Source organism: Carassius carassius, chromosome 43 (assembly GCF_963082965.1).
Source record: "Carassius carassius chromosome 43, fCarCar2.1, whole genome shotgun sequence".
NCBI classification, from domain to species: Eukaryota; Metazoa; Chordata; class Actinopteri; order Cypriniformes; family Cyprinidae; genus Carassius; species Carassius carassius.
Genome location: NC_081797.1, coordinates 18,188,977 through 18,215,152, shown reverse-complemented (window position 1 = coordinate 18,215,152; position 26,176 = coordinate 18,188,977). Strand labels below are relative to the sequence as shown.

Sequence of the window (26,176 nt, the reverse complement as noted above, 5' to 3'; positions counted from 1 at the left end):
CCTAAATTTCTCCACCACCGAGGTGACCGCCTCTCCAAACAGACCTTCCTTGGAAATTGGGGCATCAAAGAATAAGAATAAGCCAAAGGTGGCGCTCAACCATGAACGGCGAGATTTCCAGGCCGTGGTTGAGTTCGGCTTTAGATGTTCAGCTAGAGTGTCGTGCACCGTCGAAATCGTTGTATTACCGCGGTCCGCCATGTCAGCAATGGTCACGAAATCCACAACATTTAGTGATGCACGCCGATTAAGGCTGCTTCCAGGACTTGTCCAATCATAGGGAGAAAACTACTTGTGTCAGCCAGACCATTCTTGGAGTTCTAAGCCGCAGTGTGCAAAATTAACATATTATATGTTAATCAATTCTGCTGATTAGTGGGGGGAAGGAAGCGATTTAGAAAACTCTAGCGCATCACTGTCCTTATAGTCCAAGCCGTCACATCACCCCAAACCACCACCTTGTGGTGCACCTCAGCAACTGCAGAAGCATTAGAGAAATTTATACTCCCTAGCACAGAACTTTAGCTGTTAGGCTATCAAAGAGAGAACATCCAGAGAGGCTACAAAACATACCTCTCATGAGTGTTCCTCGTGATAAACCTGTTATACGGCTCCTTACCTTTGGTTGACTTATAACGTCCGCGAAGAGGAGTTGAACACTACTCGTATAATAGTTGCTGAGAATGTGAGATGCTTTCCTAGGGCACAGAAATGAAGGAAATGAAATCTGACCGAAATAACACACGGCACTCAGGTATACTATGCGTACGCATGCAGAAGGCAGTGCCAATCGCTATTTGGTAAATGAAATTGGTGGGATGGTATAGGTCTTCATACATTCGTCACACAGAGAGGTGTTCCCATACGGTGACGTCACCGCAGTATCAAAGTGACCAATGAAAGGAAAACCAGCTGTGCTAACAGAGCAGCCCAGGGTTCCACAAACAACTAATTTTAACGCATTACGCTACCATTTTGAAACATGACCCCATGTAACAGAAACACTGAAATAATTAAAACAATACAGTTAACACCGTGATCTCATTACGAAAAAAAAAACCAGACTGTTGCCCTTGCTTACCTGTTTGACGATGTATTGGTACGTGCATCAGGTACAGGTGAACTGGGCGAACTGAGTCTCGCTGGTGACATCATTGCCAATAAAGGTGATGCGTGGTATTTAGACGCATCTGCTCTCCACCGAAGTTAATTGGAAGGATTGGCGTATCATATGCACGCAAAATTGGACTTTGGCGTATGCATTACACACAGTTTGAAAGTGTAAAGTTTTGTTATTTATATGCAGATTGATGAGAACGGGTTGTCTGAGACCGTTGTATCTTTAGTTTTACTACTGAGTTTCTGTCCAAAGTTTTCCTCCTGTGTTCCCCCAGTGGCTGGCATTTCCTGGATACTTACCTAAAAGAAGACTATCATCTCTTCAGCACCTGCAAAGACCGTAAATACTAGTTACCTCACCATCTTAACTCTGAACTGCTGTAATCCTGATTTACTTACCTGCATAACTACAATTTACTGATCACTGGAATAAAACCAAAATGACAGCCTCTTGGCTGACATAAGATGTTTCTGATTTAGATATTTTACTTTATTTTATTTTATTTGATGTGATTCCCCCTCATATACTAGTTTCTTATTTATATTTACTATTATTATTATTATCTTATACCTTCACAATACTTTGGTGCTCTCTTGTGGAAGAAGGATAAAAAAAACATTCTGCCATAAGCCATCTGCCATAATTCTGCCTTTACAGCATAAATGCAAGAGAAATTAATAGAGCACTTGTTAGATAACAATAAATCAATTCAGTTTTACTCATCAAATGTTATGTGGCCTCTGGTTTTAGTCAGATGTCTAGTGGAGATATGAACTGTAAGTTCTCATTACAATGATTGACTGAAGAGAGTACTTAAAATGCATTTATATGTTATTCATTGTGTTCATTGTTTCTGACATTTTATCAGAAGCTTCCCAAAGAATGGATCATCATTTGATAAAAACAAAAAGAGGTACAGTAAAGATACTTCCTACATAAAATAAGTTTTGTAAATAGCATCCATACACACAAATAAGTTCACAAAAGCTACAGAAGCTAGAAACAAGTGAGAATGATTTTCATCAAGTCTCCAGTTTGAAAGTGATGCTAGTGCACTGTTGTTCAAATACAAATAAAACATTAAATAAAAGTATTCCAAGTATTGATCATAAAAAGGTATCAACAGTAAAAATAGCTTAAACAGTGCTTTATAAAATTAAGAAAAAAAGGTTGCAGCTAATCCCAGATGTGCTCACTATAATAACTGCCCAGTTGCAAGTGTGATTGCTTTTAAACAAATGTGTAGTAAATAGGACATTAATGTACAGTTACTTACATTTCAGACATAATTGGGATTATGTTAGCCATTAGCAATCATGCAAAGCTGCTTGTCTTATCAAATTAGAAGGCTGACACTTACTGAATAAAAACAAAATGCAACATAAATTACAATTCACAAGAAAATTCTCATATCCAGCACAGCAGGTCAGGTTGAGCTTCTTGCACACTGCAAAATCTACAACATCATAATTACTAAACTGTACCATAACCGTCCTATTTTCTTCATGTCTAATTATTACTATAACAGCAAACAATATTACATTTTTTATTGTGTACACTGATAGATTGGAAGTGCCTTCGAGTGTAAAAAAAAAAAAAAAAGCATGATACATTATATTTTTCTAAATAGCTTTGAAGATATAAACATTGAAACATTTTTTTTAAACCCTGAGAAGGCCCCCAATCATGTCAGTAATAAAATGTACAGATGTTTGATATTGCATTAAATATATTATGTCAAATGATAGAAATATGTCTTTTAGGACATAAATATAAAAAAATAAAGATCTCTTGATCGAAATTCTCCTGATTGAAATATCATAAATACAATTACTTGCTGTTTACTTTAAATTATTATCGTAGAAAATTACTGTATTTTTCCAGTGTAACCTTTTAAATGTATTCATTAAAATGCAAATATTACTCAAAAGCTTTGAGTATTTCAAGAAAGGAATTACATCCAGTGATGTGTGCATATATATATATATATATATGTGTGTGTGTGTGTGTGTGTGTGTGTGTGTGTGTGTGTGTGTGTGTGTGTGTGTGTGTGTCTGCAGTCTTAAATTTCTCTGATTGTTGGGCAATGGCCATCTTGAGGCCATGGACATTTATGATTTATGATATTCTAAATTCTGATAGATACTGATAGCTTCTACGTTCTGGTAAATTAAGTCCACATTGGTTCCGGTTCTTGATCGAATTATGTCATATGCACATTGGTGGAGGTAAACATACTGCTCCTGTTGTAGAAAACAGAAAAAAAGAAAAAACAGTGTCTGAGTATAAGAACTTACTTTGGCAGTTTCTTCACAGAACAAATGTCAACACCAATTTTTATGTAAATGTCATCTTAAAGAAATATTTTCGGTTTAGCTTGAGTTAAGCTCAATCGATAATTTTTGTTTCATAAAGTTATTTATGACAAATCATTTTGACTTGTTCCTCTTTCTTCCTACAAAAAAGCAACAGATATTATTAAAACAGCTTTAGAGTTAAAATAATACAATACATTCAACAGAATAATTTGGGTTTAGGATACATCATTGGTCCAGATAAGTGGTGTCAAACTCTGTTCCTGGTGGGCAACAGCCCTGCAGAATTTTGACATCCCTGTTCGTTGTCGTTCCCCTCACCATCTGAACCGGCTTAATCCTTCCACTAACTAAAGAAAGCATTCATATCAACAGCACCACCCCGCTCAAAAAAAAAACTGCTTTCCGCCAAGCAGAAGTATGATATTGGCAACTGGTCACTACTTAAGTAAGCACCACTGGCTTTAAGGTTCCCACCATTTGCTTCAGGTCATCTCATTGCAACCTGAAATACCTCTGCAGTGTCAAACCTTCACCAGGCCTGTTTGCCCTTGTTCTTCTCTAGATTGAATTTTAGTGATTTAGCTAACCTGGAATATGTTTAAGATGATGCATGATGTCCAGAGCTTTCTCCACTTATGCCATGTCCAAAGTACCTTGCAGCCTTCCAGCTGGAAAGCTCCTTCCACTGCCTATACACCTCATCATCTATGGTCACTTCTGCCAGCACTGAGACTTGAACCTACAACCTTCGGGTTACAAGATCAACTTTCTAACCATTAGGCCACAGTTGCTCTTTCTGCTCCTTCTGTTGTTTACCCATGGGTTCAGTAAAGAATCATCTGGCTCTGTCTGCTTTCCTACAGTAAAGTAAGTGCTTTTACAAAATTATAAGCCTCACATTTCTGCTCTAAAAGCTGGCTGCATTTACTTTCATTCTTTCAAGTGCCTCACTGTAACCTCTTTTTTGGGGGGGGGCAAGCTTAACATAATACTGATCCTCAGAAAACCTTACCTCAGTCTGCACCATAAGAGGCCTGTGCATGCGCATATCATTAACAATTCCATAGATGTCCACCATGCTCTCTCTTTCGATCTGGAAGATCAGGTGGTCAATAGCAATGAAGGTCCCTGTTCTTCCCACACCGGCACTAAAAAATATGAAGGTCAAATAATAAAATAAAAGTTTAAACTAACAAATGGCAAATTTGATGTTTGCATTGTAATATCAGTTTGTGAATGCTTGTTAATAGGAACTTACCTGCAATGCACCACAGTTGGAGAGTGGCGTGAGTATTGGTCCATGTGTTCTCTGACCAGGTGTCTGAAGTCAATGAGGACTTCAGTAGTCTGTGGAACTCCATGATCCGGCCACGCCGTGAAGTGAAACTGACGTACGTAGCGAGTTTCTGCTGTTTTCAACTACAGAATTATCCATTATATTATTGTAAAATATTACTGATTTAAAAATAACAACAACAAAAAATTCACACCAGTATACTACTAAAGGATTAAATGGAGATATCAGGTGCAGGAAGTGTTACTTTACATTTTTGATTCTTAAGTCTCTTATGGTCCAACTCTCCAGGTCTATCTCTGAGGTGGTTGTCACAGAGATGTTTTGATAATGATTAGTCCCAGATGGCCAGTACTTTTCACATTTCACCTGGAGAAAATGACAGAGTCCTGGTTATCTTTACAATTTACATTTTCACATTTTACCACTTTGCAGTGTGACTAGTAATATGTCACAATGGTTGCCGGCCATAGCCTCATATAGGCAGATTACTGACATGTAGCGTCATTGTGCTTAGGGCATCCCAAGTTCGAGTCCTGTCTAACTACTGTGCTATTGAATAAAAGGCCATAAAAATTATATATTATTTTTAAATAAAAATATTAATATTTCACAATGAAAACTTACTCGTCCCATCTCATTGCATCTGGTCAGCATCACTATGGTGAAGACATTCTTCTCCCAGACCATTCTCCAGAATTCATTCACTGTGATGGGCAGTGGACCCTGAGCTGCTATAAACTCTTTTCTTGAATTGTAGCCCTGTTCAAAAAAAAGAAAAGAAAGAAAGAAAGAAAGAAAGAAAGAAAGAAAGAAAGACATGCTTAGAATAAATAAATAAAAACGCTTCAGAAATTTTCACTTCTGTTTATATACTCACTGGGATGTAGTTGGCATTGATGTAATCATCAAAGGGACTACCACACACTGATAACTTCACTCTTGAAGCATCATCTGATGGAGGCAAACATTCAGTTGGTATCAGAAAGTAGTTATTATTTAAGAACTCAAAATTATGCATAAATAAGGTTTAAGGTTACATTGTAGCATCATCAGTGTTCGGAAGTAACTAGTTACATGTAACTAAATGACAAAATTTAAATGCATTCTAAACGTGTCATGGCATTATCACTGTCCCATAAGATAAAAATAAAAAATAAAAATTCTGGAAATTCTCAAAATTGTCCTGTGGTGTGACTGGCTCAAGCATGGTTCAATAAATTACAAAACAACAAAATTTTATAAAAGAAAGACAAAGGATTCTTTTTTTGTATATATATATATATATACCTCTCGCATAATTGTACAAGTGTCTATTTTAGCAAATCATTTCTTTCATACATAAATTTCTGAAAAACGTAGGACCTTGATACATTTTGTCTCTGCCGAAAACCATCTCCTCTGGTGTGTGACACCAAATCCTGATTTTAAATTGGCCAATTCCAGAGAAAACTTTCATTAGTTTATGGACCCTGTTCATGGTCGTGTTACTGAAAGAGATGACCAAAAAATGAAAATTCTGTCATCATTTTCTTACCCCGTTCCAAACCTGTATGAGTTGTTTTCTTATGTTGAACATAAAATAAGATGTTTTGAAGATTGCTGGTAATCAAATAGTTGGTGGTTGCCATTGACTTCCATAGTATTTGTTTGTTTTCAAACCCATGACATGTGCACATGATACATTTTTGTAACCACTACAAAAATTGTATGTTTTGTTGTCCTTTGGTGTGACCCCCCTAAATATATACAAGTGCTGTTTATATAATTAGTAAGTAAGTAAGTAAAGTTTATTTGTATAGCACCTTTCACAGACAAGGAAGGGTCACAAAGTGCTGCACAGTAATATAAAAATAGACAATAAAATAAAATAACAACTGTACAATTACATACCTAGTACAACACTACAATTATAAATTCCATAAAACTTCAGTAACAAAAAAATAATATTGTTAATTAAAAGCTTGTCCAAAAAGATGAGTCCATAAGTGTTTTTTAAAAGATTCCACAGAACATCTTGGTTACGTATGTAACCCTCGTTTCCTGAAGGAGGGAACGGAGACGTTACGAATGGGATCTCTCCCGAGAGCCCAATCACCTTCGAGTGGTACAAAACGAGCCAATGGTACACAAAGTACCTTGGTCTGCGGGATTTGCGGGTTTTGCATTCAAGTCTTCGCTGAGGAGCCGAGCCAGTGACCCGGCCGCTCAGCGGAACAACAATGTGGCAAGGGGACGTAATGTCTCCGTTCCCTCCTTCAGGGAACGAGGGTTACATACTTAACCAAGACGTTCCCTTTCAGTCGGTCACGTTCGACGTTACGAATGGGGTCTCTTACAAATCGCCACATGGCTGTCTTCCAGCGACCCGTGTGAGTGATAGCACCCTGTCGTGAGGCCAGCAGGAGTGAGGGCCCATAAAATACACAGAATACACTGGGTAGCATATTCCAGCTGGACGTATGCTAGCAGGCTGCCTGCCCGTGGGAGGACTACATCCAAAATAGTGCACGCATCCAGTCCGCGGAGTGGAATGGCGCAGCAAGCGGACTTACAATGAGCAGGTCCTTACTGGCCTGAAGGGGCGAGTACCCGGGAGGACACGGGTTCTACACAGAGATTATAAAGTCTCGCGAATGTGTTAGGTGTCGCCCAGCCCGCAGCTCTACAGATGTCTGTTAGCAAGGCACCATGCGCCAGCGCCCAGGAGGAAGCTCCACTCCTAGTTGAGTGAGCTCTCATCCCTAGGGGGCATGGCAGGTCTTGAGCCTGATAAGCCAGGACAATAGCATCCACTATACAGTGGGATAACCTCTGCTTGGAGACAGCCTTTCCCTTCTGCTGGCCTCCATAACAGACAAAGAGCTGGTCTGAGGTCCTAAGGCACTGAGTTCTGTCCACATAGGTGCGGAGCGCACGTACTGGACAGAGCAGCGCCAGGGCTGGGTCTGCCTCCTCCAGGGGCAGTGCTTGCAAGTTCACCACCTGATCCCTAAAAGGAGTGGTGGGAACTTTGGGCATGTACCCAGGCCGGGATCTCAAGATAACGTGAGAGTTAGCCGGCCCGAATTCCAGGCACGCTTCATCAACTGAAAATGCCTGCTGGTCCCCGACCCTCTTCACCAAAGCCAAAGCCGTCAGGAGCGCAGTTTTCAAAGATAAAAACTTTAGCTCAACTGAGAGCAAGTGTTCGAAGGGAGCCCTCTGCATTGCTGATAGAACCACTGCGAGGTCCCAAGAGGGGACTTGCTGAGGGCGAGGCGGATTGAGCCTCCTTGCTCCTCTCAGGAACCTGATGATCAGATCGTGCCTCCCCATAGACTTACCTTCAACAGGGTCATGGTGAGCTGAAATGGCGGCCACATAGACCTTGAGGGTGGAAGGAGACAGCCTTCGTTCCAACCCCTCCTGAAGAAAGGAAAGCACTGACCCAATCGAACATTTCCAGGGGTCCTCACGCTGTGAAGAACACCAAGTGACGAAGAGGTTCCTCTTCAAAGCATAGGCGTGTCTGGTGGACATGGCTCTAGCTGAAGTGATGGTAGCTACCACCTGTGGTGGCAAGATACCTAAACCTTCCGTGACCTGTCCAGGACCCACACATGTAGGTTCCACAGATTGGGATGTGGGTGCCAGAGGGTGCCCTGTCTGTGAGAATGAAGGTCGTTCCTCAGAGGAATTGGCCAGGGAGGGGCTGTCGCGAGGAGTACAAGTTCGGGGAACCAGGTCCGGCCGGGCCAAAAAGGCGCAACCATGAGGACCTGCTCCTCGTCCTCCCTGATCTTGCACAACGTCTGTGCAAGAAGGCTCACTGGGGGAAACGCAAACTTGCGCAGGCCCAGCGGCCAGCTGTGTGCCAGGGCGTCCGCGCTGAGAGTGCCCTCGGTCAGGGAGAAAAACAACTGGCAGTGGGAATTTTCTGGAGAGGCAAACAGGTCCACCTGAGCGTCTCCGAATTGTTCCCAAATCAGCTAAACTGACTGGGGGTGGAGTCTCCATTCCCCGGGGCAAGACTGCTGCCATGAGAGCTTGTCGGCTGCACGATTGAGCCTGCCCGGAATGTGAATGGCACGAAGCGACCTCAGATGCTTGTGACTCTGCAAAAGGAGATGGCGAGCGAGTTGCGACATGCGGCGGGAGCATAGACCACCCTGACGGTTGATGTACGCTATGGTCGCAGTTTTGTCCATACAGACCAGAACGTGCTGGTCCTTCTGCAGGGCCCTGAAGCGGTGCAGAGCAAGCCGTACTGCTAGCAACTCGAGGCAATTGACATGCCACTGAAGTCGGGGTCCTGTCCAGGAGCCCGACGCAGCATGCCCGTTGCACATGGCACCCCAGCCCGTGGCAGAGGCATCTGTTGACACAACAACATGTCTGGACACCGGTTCTAGGGGCACGCCGGCCCGTAGAAATGAGGGGTCCAACCATGGGGTGAAGTATCGGCGGCAGGCCGGAGTATTGGTCACTCGGAGTGTGCCCTGTTGCCATGCCCATCTCGGGACTCGGTCGTGAAGCCAGTGCTGAAGCGGTCTCATATGGAGTAGCCCGAGCGTTATGACTGCCGCCGCGGACGCCATATGCCCCAGGAGCCTCTGAAACAGTTTCATTGGAACCGCTCTCTTGCCCTCGAATTGTCTCAGGCAATTCAGCAGTGACTGCGCACGCTCGTTCATTAGCCGCGCGAACATGGCGACCGAGTCTATTTCCATACCGAGAAAAGAGATCCTCTGCACAGGGGAGAGCTTGCTCTTTTCCCAGTTGACCTGAAGACCCAGTCGGGCAAGGTGTCTGAGCACCAGATGCCTGTGCTCGCACAACCGCTCTTGAGAGTGAGCTAGGATCAGCCAGTCGTCGAGGTAGTTGAGGATATGGACACCTTGTTCCCTGAGAGGAGCCAGGGCTCCCTCCGCGACCTTCGTAAAGACGCGGGGAGACAGGGCCAGCCCGAATGGGAGAACCTTGTACTAATATGCCTGCCCCTCGAAAGCAAACCAAAGAAACGGTCTGTGTCGAGGATGAATGGAGACATGAAAGTACGCGTCCTTCAGGTCGATTGCTGCAAACCAATCCATCGGACGAATGCATTCGAAAATGCACTTGGGCGTTAGCATCTTGAACGGGAGTCTGTGCAGAGCTCGGTTCAAGGCACGCAAGTCCAGGATTGGTCGTAACCCACCTGTCTTCTTGGGTAATATGAAGTAAGGGCTGTAAAATCCGGACTTCAACCGAACCAGCGGGGTCTAGGGGACTACAGGCGTACCCACAGTGGGGCAGCGTGGTGGAGCAGACAGCATGGGAGGCATAGCGTCCCTTAGCAGAGGCAGAGTGCGGGCACTCGTCTGACTCCAAGTAGCAAAGAGGGCATGAGAAGGCGAAGCATTCTTGAGCCGGCTTTGCATGGAAACTGGCAAGGGGAGAGGAGAACGAGAGCGGCGAGGAAGCACATCGCCAACTGTCGTTAATGGCCTCTTAGGACCCGGAGGTAGAGGAAACAGCTCTTTTAGTGAAGGTTTGGGTACCACCGGCAGCAGGGCCAGTGGTGGAACAAAAAGAAAATGAGAACAAAGGATTCTCCCCCAGCCCTCCTCCGGGGAAGGAGTGGTCCTGCTACCATCTCCTGATGAGCTGACGTCTCCAACTCTGGGTCGCCCGTCTCAGGAACGCCGCTTGGCCTGGCGTTTGGCAGGCTTAGGGGCAGAGACGGGTTGCACCGCCCTTCTGCGGCCATCTCCTCGCTGCGGCCGGGGTGAAGGCTGCTGCTGTGGCCGAGCGGGAGGGGAGGAGGCCACAGGGGGGCGCCCTCGGCAATGAGCAGTCTGAGGCGGCTGCGCCGGCGGCAGGGTGGAGGCAGCAGTGGGCCGCCGGGGCAGGATGTGTCTGATGGCCTCAGACTGCTTCTGGGCGGCAGAGAACTGCTGGGCAAAGCTCTCTACCACGTCGCCGAAGAGGCCATCCTGGGACACCGGGGAGTTGAGGAACTGAGCCCAATCAGACTCCCTCATGTCTGCCAGGTTGAGCCATAGGTGGCGCTCCTGGACCACCAAAGTGGACATCACTTGACCCAAGGAGCGCGCAGTGACCTTCGTCGCCCAGAGAGCGAGGTCGGTAGCAGCGTGGATGAGAACTTACAGGCCTTGGAGGGCAGCTTGGGACCGCCACGCCAAACGGAGGCGCTCTGTGAACACAGTTGCATCGCAACAGAACGCTCCACCAGGGGAATCCCAGCATGCCCCTTGGCCGCCCCGCCATTGAGGGCAGTGAAGGCGGAGGAAGCACCAGAACGGTTTCGGGCAGTTAAAGGTGCCTTCCATAAACTGGTTACTTCCTGGTGCACTTCCGGGAAGAAAGGAACCAGAGGGGGGTGCTGGCGATCCGCATGAGCAGCCCCCAGGAACCAATCATCCAGCCTCGAGCGCTCGGGATAGGGCGGAGGATTCCACTCAAGCCTGATGCTCTCCGCTGCCCGGGAAAGCACGGCCCGTCAGCTCGGGATCAGACTCGGACAACGCTGGCACTCCCGAGGGAGGCAATGCAGCCGAATCCTCATCTCCCGAGGACTCAAGCCCGCCTTGTGATGCGGCGATCGACATACGATTCTCTTCGTGAACCCCGAATGAGATGTCAGGAGCCTGAGAGGGTCCAGCAAACTCATCCGGAAACTCAACCGGCTGCGACGTATGTGAGGGGGGTGTGGTCCGAGGAGATTGGCTCGTCAGGGAAGTCCACACAGTAACCCTCAGATCAACTTGGCCACCAGCCGAAGTAGCCCTCTTACGAGAAGAAGAGCTAGAACGGGGTGTGGCAGAGGGGACTCTATACCTTTCAAGGTAATCGAGTCTCAATCTCAACGCCGAGATGGTCATGTCCCCGCAATGAGAACATGAGCCATCCACGAACGCAGTCTCAGCGTGCTGGAAGCTCAGACACGTGACACAACGATCGTGGCCGTCACAAGGAGCGATGTATCGACCACACTCAGAAACACACGGGCGAAATGACATCTTTAAAAAGACGCAAATCGGCCCGTATCTCTTTTGTGAAAGAAATTTGCTCTTTCAGAGGTGTTGAAGCGCTCAGGGGAATGCGGGAGCTGTCGCAGGAAACCCAGATAAACCGCTGAATCGCACCGTCACACCAACACCAGCTCTTGCTTGTAGCACTCCGGTGAAAGCAGCACACGATGTGCTCAGCTCCGAAGCGAAAATTTGAATGCGAGTTGCTCGCGTTGCTCCTTTTATACCCGCTCTGCGGGGCAGAGCTCGCAATGCAAATCCCGCAGACCAAGGTACTTTGTGTACCATTGGCTCGTTTTGTACCACTCGAAGGTGATTGGGCTCTCGGGCGAGATCCCATTCGTAACGTTGACCGTGACCGACTGAAAGGGAACTCATAGTTCTCAGAGCTAAAGGGAGTAAGTTCAATAGCACTGGAGCCACAACACAGAAAGCACGGTCACCTCTTGTCTTAAGCCGTGTTCTGGGAACAATGAAAAGATCTTGGCCTGAAGACCTCAAAGACCGATATGGAGTATGTATATGTAATATATCCTGGATGAAAGAGGGTGCTTGACCATGCAAGGCTCTGAAAGTAATGACCAGAATTTTAAAATGCACTCTATACCCAACAGGAAACCAATGAAGGGCCTTCAGCACAGGAGTAATGTATGATCTCCTGCTGGTCCTAGTCAAAAGCCTAGCAGCTGCATTTTGTACAACTTGCAGTCAATCTATAGATGATTTATATTTAAACACGTGTACAAAACATTGCAATAGTCCAGTTGTGAAGAAATAAAAGCATGAACAAGCATCTCCATCTCTTTTTTTTTTTGAAACCATGGAAGGAAAATGCAAAATTGACTTTCATCAGAGAACATAACTGTTGACCACTCAGCAGCAGTCCAGGCCTTTTTGAAGCGAAACGCTTCTGAAGCTGTCTGTTGTTCAAGATTGGCTTGACTCAAGGAATGCGACAGCTGAAACCCATGTCTTGCATACGTCTGTGTGTAGTGGTTCTTGAAGCACTGACTCCAGCTGCAGTCCACTCTTTGTGAATCTCCCCCACATTTTTGAATGGGTTTTGTTTCACAATCCTCTCTAGGGTGCAGTTATTCCTTTTGCTTGTACACTTTTTTTCTACCACATCTTTTCCTTCCCTTCGCCTCTCTATTAATGTGCTTGGACACAGAGCTCTATGAACCGCCAGCCTCTTTTGCAATGACCTTTTGTGTCTTGTCCTCCTTGTGCAAGGTGTCAATGGTGGTATTTTGGACAACTGTCAAATCAGCAGTCTTCCCCATGATTGTTAAGCCTACAGAACTAGACTGAGAGACCGTTTAAAGGCCTTTACAAGTGTTTTGAATTAATTAGCTGATTAGAGTGTGGCACCAGGTGTCTACAATATTGAACCTTTTACAATATTCAAATTTTCTGAGATACTGAATTTGGGATTTTCCTTAGTTGTCAGTTATAATCATCAAAATTAAAAGAAATAAACATTTGAAATATATAAGTATGTGTGTAATCAATGAATATAATATACAAGTTTCACCTTTTGAATAGAATGATTGAAATAAATAAACTTTTTGATGATATTCTAATTATATGACCAGCACCTGTATGTATGTGTATGTATATATATATATATATATATATATATATATATATATATATATATATATATATATATATATATATATAAATTTGGACTAACCCAACTTTTGGGTTTAAAATGTAATTAAGAATTCAAGCCAATGGTCCATAATTGACCCAAAGGTTGGTTGAAATAACCCATATTTTTTAGAGTGTGTGTATGTATGTATGTATATATATATATATATATATATATATATATATATATATATATATATATATATATATATATATATATATAAACTGTATGTTAAACTACATAATCATGGAGAATGTGTCTTGCTTACTGCTAATAATAGGTTAGCTCAGAAAAGCAAGGTCATTAATTGACAGTAAAAGGCTGAAACGTCCATTGCTGTCACACTAGACGACAAGATCTCTTTAAAAAGCATTTGAAATAATAAAATAAGATTAGTTTAATATCTTTTTATTCTTTTTTACCATTTTTAATGTTCTTAAATGCAATAATTACAATAATAAAACTAATTTCTGGTGTTTTTACAGAAAACTTGTACTGTTATAACGTGTCATGAAAATAAGTATAAAATGTGAGGCATTGTTTTAGAGACAGATAGAATTGAGGGAGAGAAATAGGTGGAAAAGAGAGGGCACACAGAAAAGGAGGAGATCCTAAGAGGATGATGCAGAAAGTAAAATGAGGCCTTAAAAACATTAGCCATAAAGTTTTGAAAAAATAATTTGCATTTTAATGAATATAATTTGAATATAAATAGTATTTAGCTGTTCCACACATGCAGTGGGGGCTAGAAAAGTTTCAGTAACATGCTGATTGACTAAGAGAGTGAATTTTGTTAATTTAAAATTATTCATATTTTTGTTTAAAAAAATTGGTTTTGTTTGTATCAAAATTAAACATTTTTTCTCATTTGAGATGTTCAAAATTAAATAGAAATAATTTAATAACTACCATCTTTGCCCTTTAGTGTGACATAATGTCCTATGGTGCGACACACATAAAATAACCACAGATTTGTTTTTTATCTCAAAATATTATAATAATAATACTCACCTTAAAATGGTATAATTTTTTACGAATCATAGCAAAGTTTGTCTTGAAATTGTCAAGGGGAAAATGGTTAATTAAAATGTCATATTCAGTTAATAGCACCATATGAAAATAAGTGTCTAACAATGAAGATAAATCTCTCTCATGCTATTTACAGTCATGGCCACAAATATTGGCATCCTTGATAAATATGATGAAAGAAGGCTGTGAAAATTAATCTGCATTGTTAATCCTTTTGATCTTTTATTTAAAAAAATTACAAAAAGCTTACCTTTCATTGGATGATAAGAATTTAAAAATGGGGGGAAATATTGTTATGAAATAAATGTTTTTCTCAAATACACATTGGACACAATTATTGGCATCCCTAGAAATTCTTATGAGTAAAATATCTCTGAAATATTCCCATTCATATTCACAATTCTGAGCACTCCAGCATGATTACAAACATTAAATTATCCAGCCATGGTTCCCTGTTTCACAGAAATATAAAGAGGAGGGAAAACAAAGCCCAAATTCCCTTAATCATCCATCACAATGAGAAAAACCAAAGAATATATTTCTGATGTTATGCAAAAGATTATTGAGCTTCACAAATTTGTGAAGTGGCTTTAAGAAAAGAGCTAGATCAGTGAAAAGTCCCATATCCACCATCAGGGCAATAATAAAGGGGTTCCAATCAACAGAAAATGTTACGAATCAGCCTGGAAGAGGACATGTCTATATTGTCCTAATGCACAGTGATAAAGAGAGTTTAAGTGGCTAAAGACTATCCAAGGACCAAAGCTGGAGAATTGCAGAAACAGAGTCTTGGGGTCAGAAAACCTTAAAAAGAATTGTCAAACAGAACCTTTATAGGATTATAGGAGAAAACTCACAGCTGTTAAACTGGCAAATGGAGGTTTCAAAAATCATTGAATAAAACGGTGCCGTTAAACGTAGCCAATGTGCATTAGAGAAAAACATTTTCGAGGTTTGAGGTTATGGATCATGCCATGTCAAATTTGGACTTGCCATGGAAGCGGCAAAGTGACACCGAGAGGTCACCTCGATGAGCGTTATTTGTCTGACCATAGCCCTCCAGCCCAAGTGAGCCTTCCATTCTTGCCTGATTTACATGCAGAAGTTAGAAAAAAATGGAAGAGGCCATTTTCTTCTCGCATCCATCTGTTTCAGCATACAAGTTTTGCTAACATCGAGGCGATGCACGAAAACGGCTATGACGGTGCCCCCTGTAGAATATTTGCTGGCTAGCTCTCTCACTGTGGAGGAAACACCATCTCTTAAATCTCCCTCTTTGCCATTCAGGTAGCCAAGCTGCGTTGCACCACAGACCTCTCTCTCCATGGGTAGGTCTATGATGGCCATGGTGGTAACGGAGAGACATCTGTGGGTGAACCTGGCAGACATGGGGAGGAAAGAAAGGGGCTTTCTTCTCGATGCTCCAGTCTCGTCTTCCGAACTTTTCGGTACCTCATCAAGAGTCAAGGAGTCCAGAGTCAAGAGGCATTTTTTTGTCATTTGCATAGTTTACACTGGGGAAAACGGGGCATTGAAATGCTTGTGACGAGGCTCAGTCATACAGTGACAATAACAAGAAATAAAAGACATAGACGTACGTGGAGAGCACTGAGATTTTTGAGTGACTTAAGTGCCCATAGACAGAAAGACATGGACAGAGCATTGTATACAAATAAGTTTCAGTGACAGATATAATATAGGTAGTCAGTGTTAAGAGTTATAGTGTTCATAAGTAGTCCTGATTTACTAATATGATTACTGGGGTAGAACGGTGTTTAAAATGCAGAGTAACACAGAGCTACATGAAAGAAAATTAAAGTGGAAGTGCAGATGCAATAAATAAACTTAAGAGCAGCACACATTCAGATGTATTCCTGAGTAGAGCAATGTCCAAAATGTCATTATAGATTGTCACAAAGTAACATGAAGGAATATTAAAAAGTGGCAGTGCAAGTACAATGAAAGTAAACATAAGACCAGCATGTATTCCGTTTTTAGACGTTTTTAGATGGAGGACAGCTGATTGTTAAGTAGTCTGATGGCTTGAAGATAGAAGCTGTTCTTCAGTCTGGTTGTGCATGATCGGATCGATCATAAGCATCTGCCAGATGGCAGTGTGGCAAACAGGTGATGAGCAGGGTGAGTGTGGTCCTTGATGATGCAGCGAGTCTTTCTCAAGCTGCGAGTCTGATAGATGTCCTGTAAGGCTGGGAGTTTATGTTCAATTTTGAGCTCTGCTGTTCTCACCACTTGCTGAAGAGCTTTGCGGTCCAAAGAAGAGCAGTTGCCGTATCATAGTGCAGCGGTAGAAATTTTACATAATGTTAGAGGAGATGCCAAACCTCTTTAGCCTCCGTAAGAAGTAGAGACGCTGACGGGCTGTTTTCACTATGGTCTCTGACTGTAGGCTCCAGGAAAGATCCTCAGAGATGTGAATGCCAAGGAACTTGTAGCTCTTAACTGTCTCTATTATTTCTCCATTGATGTGAATGGAAACATGACCCTCCCTCTGTGACTTCCTGTAGTCCACAATCATCTCCTTGGCCTTGCTCGCATTTAGAGAGAGATTGTTATCAGCACACCATGCTGTGAGTGCATTAACTTCATTTCTGTAGAATGTCTCATTGACCTTAGTGATGAGTCATAGGATACTTGTATCATCAGCAAATTCGAGGATGATGTTGGAGCTGTGCTTAGCAGAGCAGTTATAAGTGAACAGGGAGTACAAGAGAGGACTGAGTACACATCCCTGTCGGGCACACAAGTGAGGAGGATGTGTGATTGCCATTTCTAACCACCTGGGGTCTGCCAGTCAGGAAGTCCAGGACCAAGTTACATAAGTGACTGTTAAGACCCATATCTATCAGTTTGGCTATGTTTGGTAGGTGTTAAATGCAACGCTGTAATCAACAAACAGCATCCGCACATAGATGTTTCTTCCCTCCAAGTGTTCCAGGGAAGAGTGCATGGCCATTGCTATGGTGTCATCAGTGGATCTGTTAGACTTGTAAGCAAATTGTAATGGGTCCAAGGTGTCAGAGAGAGAGGAGCAGATGTGGGATTTTACTAGCCGTTCATGATGACTGATGTCAGTGCTACAGGGCAGTAGTCATTCAGGCAGGAGACAATTTTTGGGGGGAATAGGGATGATGGTGGTTTGCTTGAAGCATGTGGGGATCACTGTAAGTCTCAAGGAGAGGTTAAAGATGTTGGTGAAGACATCTGCTAACTGGACAGCACAAGCCCTCACAACACGGAGAGTCATTCGATCTCAGGGGAGCAGTGTGTAGATAACACTGTAAAATCAGTGCCCCAGCGAGTGTTAATCATAAAGCACACACCTTCACCTCTGCTCTTACTGGAGTTTAGCAATCTGTCATGACGAAAAATGCAGAATCCAGGAGTTGTAATGGCCATATCGGGTACTTCTGAGTGTGACCACATCTCACAGAAAGCCAGAACGCAGCAGTTAGGAATGTCCATGAACCATGAACACACACCCAGAGCAGTGGGCAGCCATTTATGCTGTGGCGCCCAGGGAGTAGTTGTCATTCAGCAACAGCAACATCTTAAGACACCAGACTCACTGAGTTCTGGCCTTATTACCAACTCATATATTTTGAGTTCTCTGTGTTTTTCCCCAGAGCGCTCCAGCATTAGTTCCACAGATAGATTTGATGACTCTCAAACATATTGTTTGAGATGCACCAATCCATCTATGAGCTGCTCAATCAGAGTACCATGGGAGCCCCTTCTTAGAACAGTATTTCAAAATCCATGTTATGGTAAGTGTCCACGTGAAGTCTTTGCACACTTTCTGAAATCCACACTGTGGTAAGTTCGCACACTAGTGCTCTTCATTCTTTCTACAATCCTTTATGGTGAGGGCTTCGCACGGTTGCTTTATGCCCTTTCTTAAGGTGGTAAAAGCCACATTCATCTTGGGCGCCACTCCATTTATGTATCCTCGGATACCTATTTAAACAGGGTGTTGCTACTAGGGATTTGTTGAGACAGCTCCTTCAGCAAGTTTATGCGAGAGTAAGTGGTAGCCCCTGTGTGACAGGCAAGACCTTGTATAATTACTGGGTTCTTAGCCGTATCCCTTTAAAGGAATCCTTCCTGATTCCAAGCCTTTAGCTCTACCCCAGGCCGAGGCCCTTACAAATAAAAAACTGGGTATGTAGCTTAGGACTTTGGCCATAAGGGATAATGTCATGGACAGCCATCTAAACGTCCCAGGGGCAACTCCCATGGAAATGGTAGAGTTGGTACTTAGTTTTTGCCATGATTCTGGGCTGCACTCCCCTCAGCATGACGGCATGGGTATACTGTTCCACATAGCGCCCTCTAGAGGATGCAGTTCAAAGATCCCTTGAAAGTGAACGTCTCCGGTTACAAATGTAACCATGGTTCCCTGAGTAGGGAATGAGACACTGTGTCCTCTAGCTCCCTGCCATGCTTTGGACACAAGCTTCAGATGAAGAAGTGAATGACGTGTTTTCCTGGCGCTTATTTATAGTCGCACCGGTAGTGAGGCCATTGTTTTTTTTCAATGTATGCTTCAGACACAAGTCACAACGAGGTGTTCCCCCAAAGCACCCCCTAGAGGATGCAGTGTCTCGTGCCCTACTCAGGGAACCATGGTTACATTCATAATCTGAGACGTTTTTGTTGCTGTTGTTGATTTCTTTTACTATGTCACACGATAGGACAAATATATGGTACCATTACAAAAGAGGTTACATCTAAAAAAAAATTCACATACACACATATCATAATTTGTTATCTGTAACATATTACATTTCCAAAATAGCCTTCCCAACACTGAGTGTCATACCCATCATGTTCTGTTATACTGCAAGCACTTTTTTTTTATTTTGATCATTTTTGTCACTTATTGTCTGTATACATTTCCTGTTCATTAATTTCTTATTTTTCTTTATTTCTGATTGTTATCACCTGTGTCTAGTTTAGATAACCATACTGCATTCTCTGTTCTTAATTTTTGTTTATTTCTTTAAACCTACAGCATGCAACTTTTGGCCCTCTAGTGGTTGCCAAAATAAACTATGCATCTTGCAGGAGAACTTTATTTTAGTTGTGCTTTGGCGCTGCGCCTCAGGAAATTAAATGAAAATGTATCTGACTTTGTGCAATGTGACTTCAGTGTGAATAGTCTGGGTACAATCCCGTTAGAGATTGAAAGTCTGTGATTGGGGAAAACTCATGCAAACATTTTAGTACAACATCCAACAGTCAGTCTACTCACAAGGTAGCACATTGCTGTAACGGTTCTTTGGCTTGTTTTCAACAGCCAGGGCAATGTTTTTTGACTGTGCCGTTCCAACAGTTTTCAACTCCTGCAACAACACAGCAACACTTTAGATCTAGGTTTAGAAAATGCTAATTTCTTAATGAATTTCTAAATGAAGTCCAGAGTAAAACTTTTTGAGAATATTGTCAGTGGAAGAAGTGTGTAAATAAAAAAATACATATTTGTGTTTCTTATGTGTACCTCATACTCTTCTGCAAAACCACAGTTGGAATCCTTGTGTTTCTGCTTAAAGTACTCTTCATAATCTTCTATCCTCAAACCAATATTACTGTGTACCATAATAAAAACGTATAAAATATACAATAATGTGTAAAGAATCATGTTTCAACATTAAAAATGAATAGATTAATAATAAAACAGTTACTTACACTTTATTTCTGGAAATAGAAGGGAAATGTATGCATTAACAATTTTAAGTTTGTCAAATAAATATTTCACTATAAATATATCAAACAAAGTTACCTAATGGTTTGTATAGGAATGTCGGGACATTGTTTTTTGGTTTGTCTGTAACAGAGAGTAATAAAGAAATTTTACTAAAATTAATCTGAACTTTTGTATCTTGAAATATATCCAGTATGTACTTCTCTGATGACACTGGCAACTCACCGCCTTGAATAGAAGAAGAGAATGAGAGTGATGATGAAGAGAAAACAGAGCACTGCCAAAACTATGCCAACAATCATTGGAGTGTTAGTCGGAGGGGAATCTACATGAGAATTTGATAAGTGTTATTATTACATTATTAAGCACATTCCTGATGAAGAAAAGCAGTAATGTATAAAAAATGTTATCAGAATAAAACCTTGTTTCAGATTCTCTCAGATTAAACATTCAAGTCAGAGCTCTTACTGGTATACAGTGAAATCTCATTGGCTCTTCCCTCTGTCACATTATCAGCTGCAACTGCAAACAGTTTGAATGTGTACTGTGCTCCAGGAGTCAGATCATTTATTTTGATGGAGGTGTTTTCAGCAGTCACATTCTTATCTTCATATTGTACACGATAATGGGAGCTCTGACCATTCGGTTTAATCCAGTTAAGTAAAACAGAGGATGTTGTAATATCAACAGCTGTGAGGTTCATTATGACGTCAGGCTCTATGAGTGAAAATAACAGACATTTGGGGATTAAAATATGACTCCTAAAATTTATATATATATATATATATATATATATATATATATATATATATATATATATATATATATATATATATATATATATATTAGGGGTGTAACGTTACGTGTACAGGGCTTTCGGTACGGTGCACTTGTGTACTGAATGACCAAATGCAATATTTTGTGCTTGGAACATAGGTACATTTTTGTGTTTCCAAACGAACATATTAAGTGGCGGAAGTCTCCGCGTTCAGCGCAAATCCCACCCTGCATCTGATTCTAAGGCCGGTGACACACTGTCTGTGTGGCATGACCGTGGCGTTTCTGCTGCGTGTCAGTTGCGTGACGGCTGCTTCGCGTTTTCTGTGTCTTTACACACCAGAATCGTGCCTGGCGCGGCGATGGTGCGCTGCTGCTACTGTAGTTGACATAGAGGGAGGCCGCCGACAGACCAGGATCTTGTCTTCATGACAACAATATCTATACTTCATGTTGAGCATAAATATAAAGCCTACTGATAAAGGACACTGTCAGCAGTATTGACGGCAAAATAGACTGTTTGACAGGTGCAATATGCCAGTGTGTCACCGGCCTAAGGTTTTCAGAAGGAATCACGCGAGTGTGAACATCACTACAACTAGGAAAAAAACGATTGTAATTCAAACGCAGCTCCCGTCGGCATTTAAACAGACCTTTGCTCTTAATTCCGATCGGTCCAACGCAATAACGAAATCTGAGAAGGTCTAAAAACTGAAACTGTTGATGCTACAACTTTACACTTTGGAAAAGTTATATATTTTTTAAATATGAGCAGGCCTACAAGCTGGGATTGGTAATGCTGCACTGTAATCATAGTTATTGATTTATATTTTTCATTATATTTTATTATATGATATTGGTTTGAGACTGAGAGTATTTTATTTAGTGGAGAACTTTGCAGCAGTATTAAATTTTATATATATATATATATATATATATATATATATATATATATATATATATATATATATATATATATATATATATATATTTTTTTTTTTTTTATTAAAAAGTATTTTAAAAAAGTGTAAACAAATTGTTAAAATAAGTTTATAGTAATAAACAACCTGCAGTTTAATGTTTCCATTTCTTTCCCTTACTGTACCGAAAATGAACCAAACCGTGACTTTAAAAACGAGTAACGTACCGAACCGTGATTTTTGCTCACCGTTACACCCCTAATATATATATATATATATATATATATATATATATATATACATATATATATATATATATATATATATATATATATATATATATATGTGTGTGTGTGTGTGTGTGTGTGTGTGTGTGTGAAAGTAATCAGTCAATAATAAGAGTTTCTGGCCAGAAAAATTAGGAAACATTTAATTGGAAAACATACTAGTATATTTTGAGGTAACCATTGATTCTCCATCTGTTGAGTTATCTGCTGCAACAGCTGTGATGTTTAATGTGTAATTGACTCCAGCAGTCAGACCAGTGATGTTATAGGAAGTGTTTGTAGTTGTTGAATTTCCATTTGTTTTATCACCCATCCACTGAATTTTAAAGAAAGATCTATTTCCATCTGGTTCATTCCATGTCAGAAACATAGATGATGTTGTGATTTCAGTAATTTTGAGATTCCTGATCACACCTGGCTCTGTGTGGGGAGAGAAGAGCAATTAATAAATGTTGATGAAAGGGGTATTGAATAAAATATGACTGTAAAAATGAGTAAGTATGAATGGTGCAATTATAAATTGATAAAACAGTTGTAATAAGGCCAGGACTCAGCGAGTCTGGTGTCTTAAGATGTTGCTGTACAGTTTACTGCTCAATGCAGGTAAATATGAAATGGTTTCAAGGATGAAGTTTCAGCAGATTCTCTCAGATTAAACTTTCAATCAGAGCTCTTACTGGTATAGAGTGAAATCTGATTGGCTCTTCCCTCAGTCACATGATCAGCTGCAACTGCAAACACTTTAAATGTGTACTGTGCTCCAGGAATCAGATCATTTATTTTGATGGTGGTGTTTTCAGTAGTCACATTCTTATCTTCATACTCTACACAATAATGGGAGCTTTGACCATTCGGTTTAATCCAGTTTAGTAAAACAGAGGATGTTGTAATATCAACAGCTGTGAGGTTCATTATGACGTCAGGCTCTGTGGGTGAAAATAACAGATATCCGGGAATTAAAATATGACTCCAGAAAACGTAATGTAGTGAATGTATGTATGCATGTATATGTATAGATGTATATGTGGAAGTAATCAGTCAATAATATGAGTTTCTGGCCAAAAAAATCAGGAAACATTTAATTGGAAAACATACTAGTATATTTTGAGGTAACCACTGATTCTCCATCTGTTGAGTTATCTGCTGCAACAGCTGTGATGTTTAATGTGTAATTGACTCCAGCAGTCAGACCAGTGATGTTATAGGAAGTGTTTGTAGTTGTTGAATTTCCATTTGTTTTATCACCCATCCACTGAATTTTAAAGAAAGATCTTTTTCCATCTGGTTCATTCCATGTCAGAAACATAGATGATGTTGTGATTTCAGTAATTTTGAGATTGCTGATCACACCTGGCTCTGTGTGGGGAGAGAAGAGTTATTCATACACGTTGATGAAAGGGGAATTAAATAAAGTATGACTGTAAATACGAGTAAGTATGAATGGTGCAATTTTGTATTGATAAAACAGTTGTAATAAGGCTTAGGACTCAGCGAGTCTGGTGTCTTAAGATGTTGCTGTACAGTTTACTGCTCAATGCAGGTAAATATGAAATGGTTTCAAGGATGAAGTTTCAGCAGATTCTCTCAGATTAAACTTTCAATCAGAGCTCTTACTGGTATACAGTGAAATCTGATTGGCTCTTCCATCGGTCACATTATCAGCTGCAACTGCAAACACTTTAAATGTGTACTGTGCTCCAGGAGTCAGATCATTTATTTTGATGGAGGTGTTTTCAGTAGTCACATTCTTATCTTCATATTCTACACGATAATGGGAGCTCTGACCATTCGGTTTAATCCAGTTTAGTAAAACAGAGGATGTTGTAATATCAACAGCTGTGAGGTTCATTATGACGTCAGGCTCTGTGGGTGAAAATAACAGATATCCGGGAATTAAAATATGACTCCAGAAAACGTAATGTAGTGAATGTATGTATGCATGTATATGTATAGATGTATATGTGGAAGTAATCAGTCAATAATATGAGTTTCTGGCCAAAAAAATCAGGAAACATTTAATTGGAAAACATACTAGTATATTTTGAGGTAACCACTGATTCTCCATCTGTTGAGTTATCTGCTGCAACAGCTGTGATGTTTAATGTGTAATTGACTCCAGCAGTCAGACCAGTGATGTTATAGGTAGTGTTTGTAGTTGTTGAATTTCCATTTGTTTTATCACCCATCCAATGAATTTTAAAGAAAGATCTTTTTCCAACTAGTTCATCCCATGTCAGAAACATAGATGATGTTGTGATTTCAGTAATTTTGAGATTGCTGATCACACCTGGCTCTGTGTGGGGAGAGAAGAGTTATTCATACACGTTGATGAAAGGGGAATTAAATAAAGTATGACTGTAAATACGAGTAAGTATGAATGGTGCAATTATGTATTGATAAAACAGTTGTAATAAGGCTTAGGACTCAGCGAGTCTGGTGTCTTAAGATGTTGCTGTACAGTTTACTGCTCAATGCAGGTAAATGTGAAATGGTTTCAAGGATGAAGTTTCAGCAGATTCTCTCAGATTAAACTTTCAATCAGAGCTCTTACTGGTATACAGTGAAATCTGATTGGCTCTTCCATCGGTCACATGATCAGCTGCAACTGCAAACACTTTGAATGTGTACTGTGCTCCAGGAGTCAGATCATTTATTTTGATGGAGGTGTTTTCAGTAGTCACATTCTTATCTTCATATTCTACACGATAATGGGAGCTCTGACCATTCGGTTTAATCCAGTTTAGTAAAACAGAGGATGTTGTAATATCAACAACTGTGAGGTTCATTATGACGTCGGGCTCTGTGGGTGAAAATAACAGACATTTGGGGATTAAAATATGACTCCTAAAATCATAATGTAGGTAATATATATATATATATATATATATATATATATATATATATATATATATATATATATTAGGGGTGTAACGTTACGTGTATTCGTACTGGACCGTTTCGGTACAGGGCTTTCGGTACGGTGCACTTGTGTACCGATTGACCGAATGCAATATATTGTGCTTGGAACATAGGTACATTTTCGAGATTCCAAATGAACATATTAAGTGGCGGAAGTCTCCACGTTCAGCGCAAATCATGCCCTGCAGCTGATTCTAAGGCCGGTGACACACTGGATGCATGGCGTGACCGTGGCGTTTCTGCTGCGTGTCAGTTGCGTGACGGCTGCTTCGCGTTTTCTGTGTCTTTACACACCAGAATCGTGCCTGGCGCGGCGATGGCTCGCTGCTGCTACTGTAGTTGACATAGAGGGAGGCCGCCGACAGACCAGGATCTTGTCTTCATGACAACAATATCTATACTTCATGTTGAGCAAAAATATAAAGCCTACTGATAAAGGACACTGTCAGCAGTATTGACGGCAAAATAGACTATGTTTGACAGGTGCAATATGCCAGTGTGTCACCGGCCTGAGGTTTTCAAAAGGCATCACCCGAGTTTGAACATCACTACAACTAGGAAAAAAACGATTGCAATTCAAACGCAGCTCCCGTCGGCATTTAAACAGGCCTTTGCTCTTAATTCCGATCGGTCCAACGCAATAACGAAATCTGAGAAGGTCTAAAAACTGAAACTGTTGATGCTGCACTTTACACTTTGGAAAAGTTATATATTTTTTAAAATATGAGCAGGCCTACAAGCTGGGATTGGTAATGCTGCACTGTAATCATAGTTATTTATTTATATTTTTCATTATATTTTATTATATGATATTGGTTTGAGACTGAGAATATTTTATTTAGTGGAGAACTTTGCAGCAGTATTTTATTTCTTTATATATATATATATATATATATATATATATATATTATTAAAAAGTATTTTAAAAAAGTGTAATCAAATTGTTAAAAAAAAGGTTATAGTAATAAACAACCTGCAGTTTAATGTTTCCATTTCTTTCCCTTACTGGACCGAAAATGAACTGAACCGTGACTTTAAAACCGAGGTACGTACCGAACAGTGATTTCTGCGTACCGTTACACCCCTAATATATATATATATATATATGTGTGTGTGTGTG

At 41.0% G+C, this 26,176-nt stretch overlaps 1 protein-coding gene across 1 annotated transcript; it reads right to left on the bottom strand.

Moving 5' to 3' along the window:
- Window positions 1-1,926: 1,926 nt before the first annotated feature.
- Window positions 1,927-24,923, bottom strand: LOC132124826 (receptor-type tyrosine-protein phosphatase eta-like). The gene is made up of 15 exons (XM_059535973.1): window positions 24,689-24,923; window positions 23,752-24,000; window positions 23,233-23,493; window positions 22,815-23,063; window positions 20,622-20,870; window positions 20,379-20,478; window positions 20,232-20,276; window positions 19,950-20,082; window positions 19,704-19,794; window positions 5,613-5,686; window positions 5,360-5,494; window positions 4,985-5,101; window positions 4,697-4,857; window positions 4,451-4,586; window positions 1,927-3,363 (listed from the first exon to the last, which is right to left on the bottom strand). The coding sequence occupies exons 1-15, from the start codon at window positions 24,921-24,923 to the stop codon at window positions 3,232-3,234; spliced, it is 2,367 nt and encodes a 788-aa protein (XP_059391956.1). The 3' UTR covers window positions 1,927-3,231.
- Window positions 24,924-26,176: the final 1,253 nt, after the last annotated feature.

What these genes read in the sequence shown, in the direction of transcription:
- LOC132124826 (XM_059535973.1), bottom strand. Translation starts at nt 24,923, where the DNA reads ATGAACCTCACAGTTGTTGATATTACAACATCCTCTGTTTTACTAAAC. An exon ending in TCAATGCCAACTACATCCCA is followed by an intron (nt 5,495 to 5,612) that starts GTGAGTATATAA and finishes TTTTTTGAACAG; the next exon opens with GGCTACAATTCAAGAAAAGA. An exon ending in CTCTTATGGTGCAGACTGAG is followed by an intron (nt 3,364 to 4,450) that starts GTAAGGTTTTCT and finishes TTTCTACAACAG; the next exon opens with GAGCAGTATGTTTACCTCCA.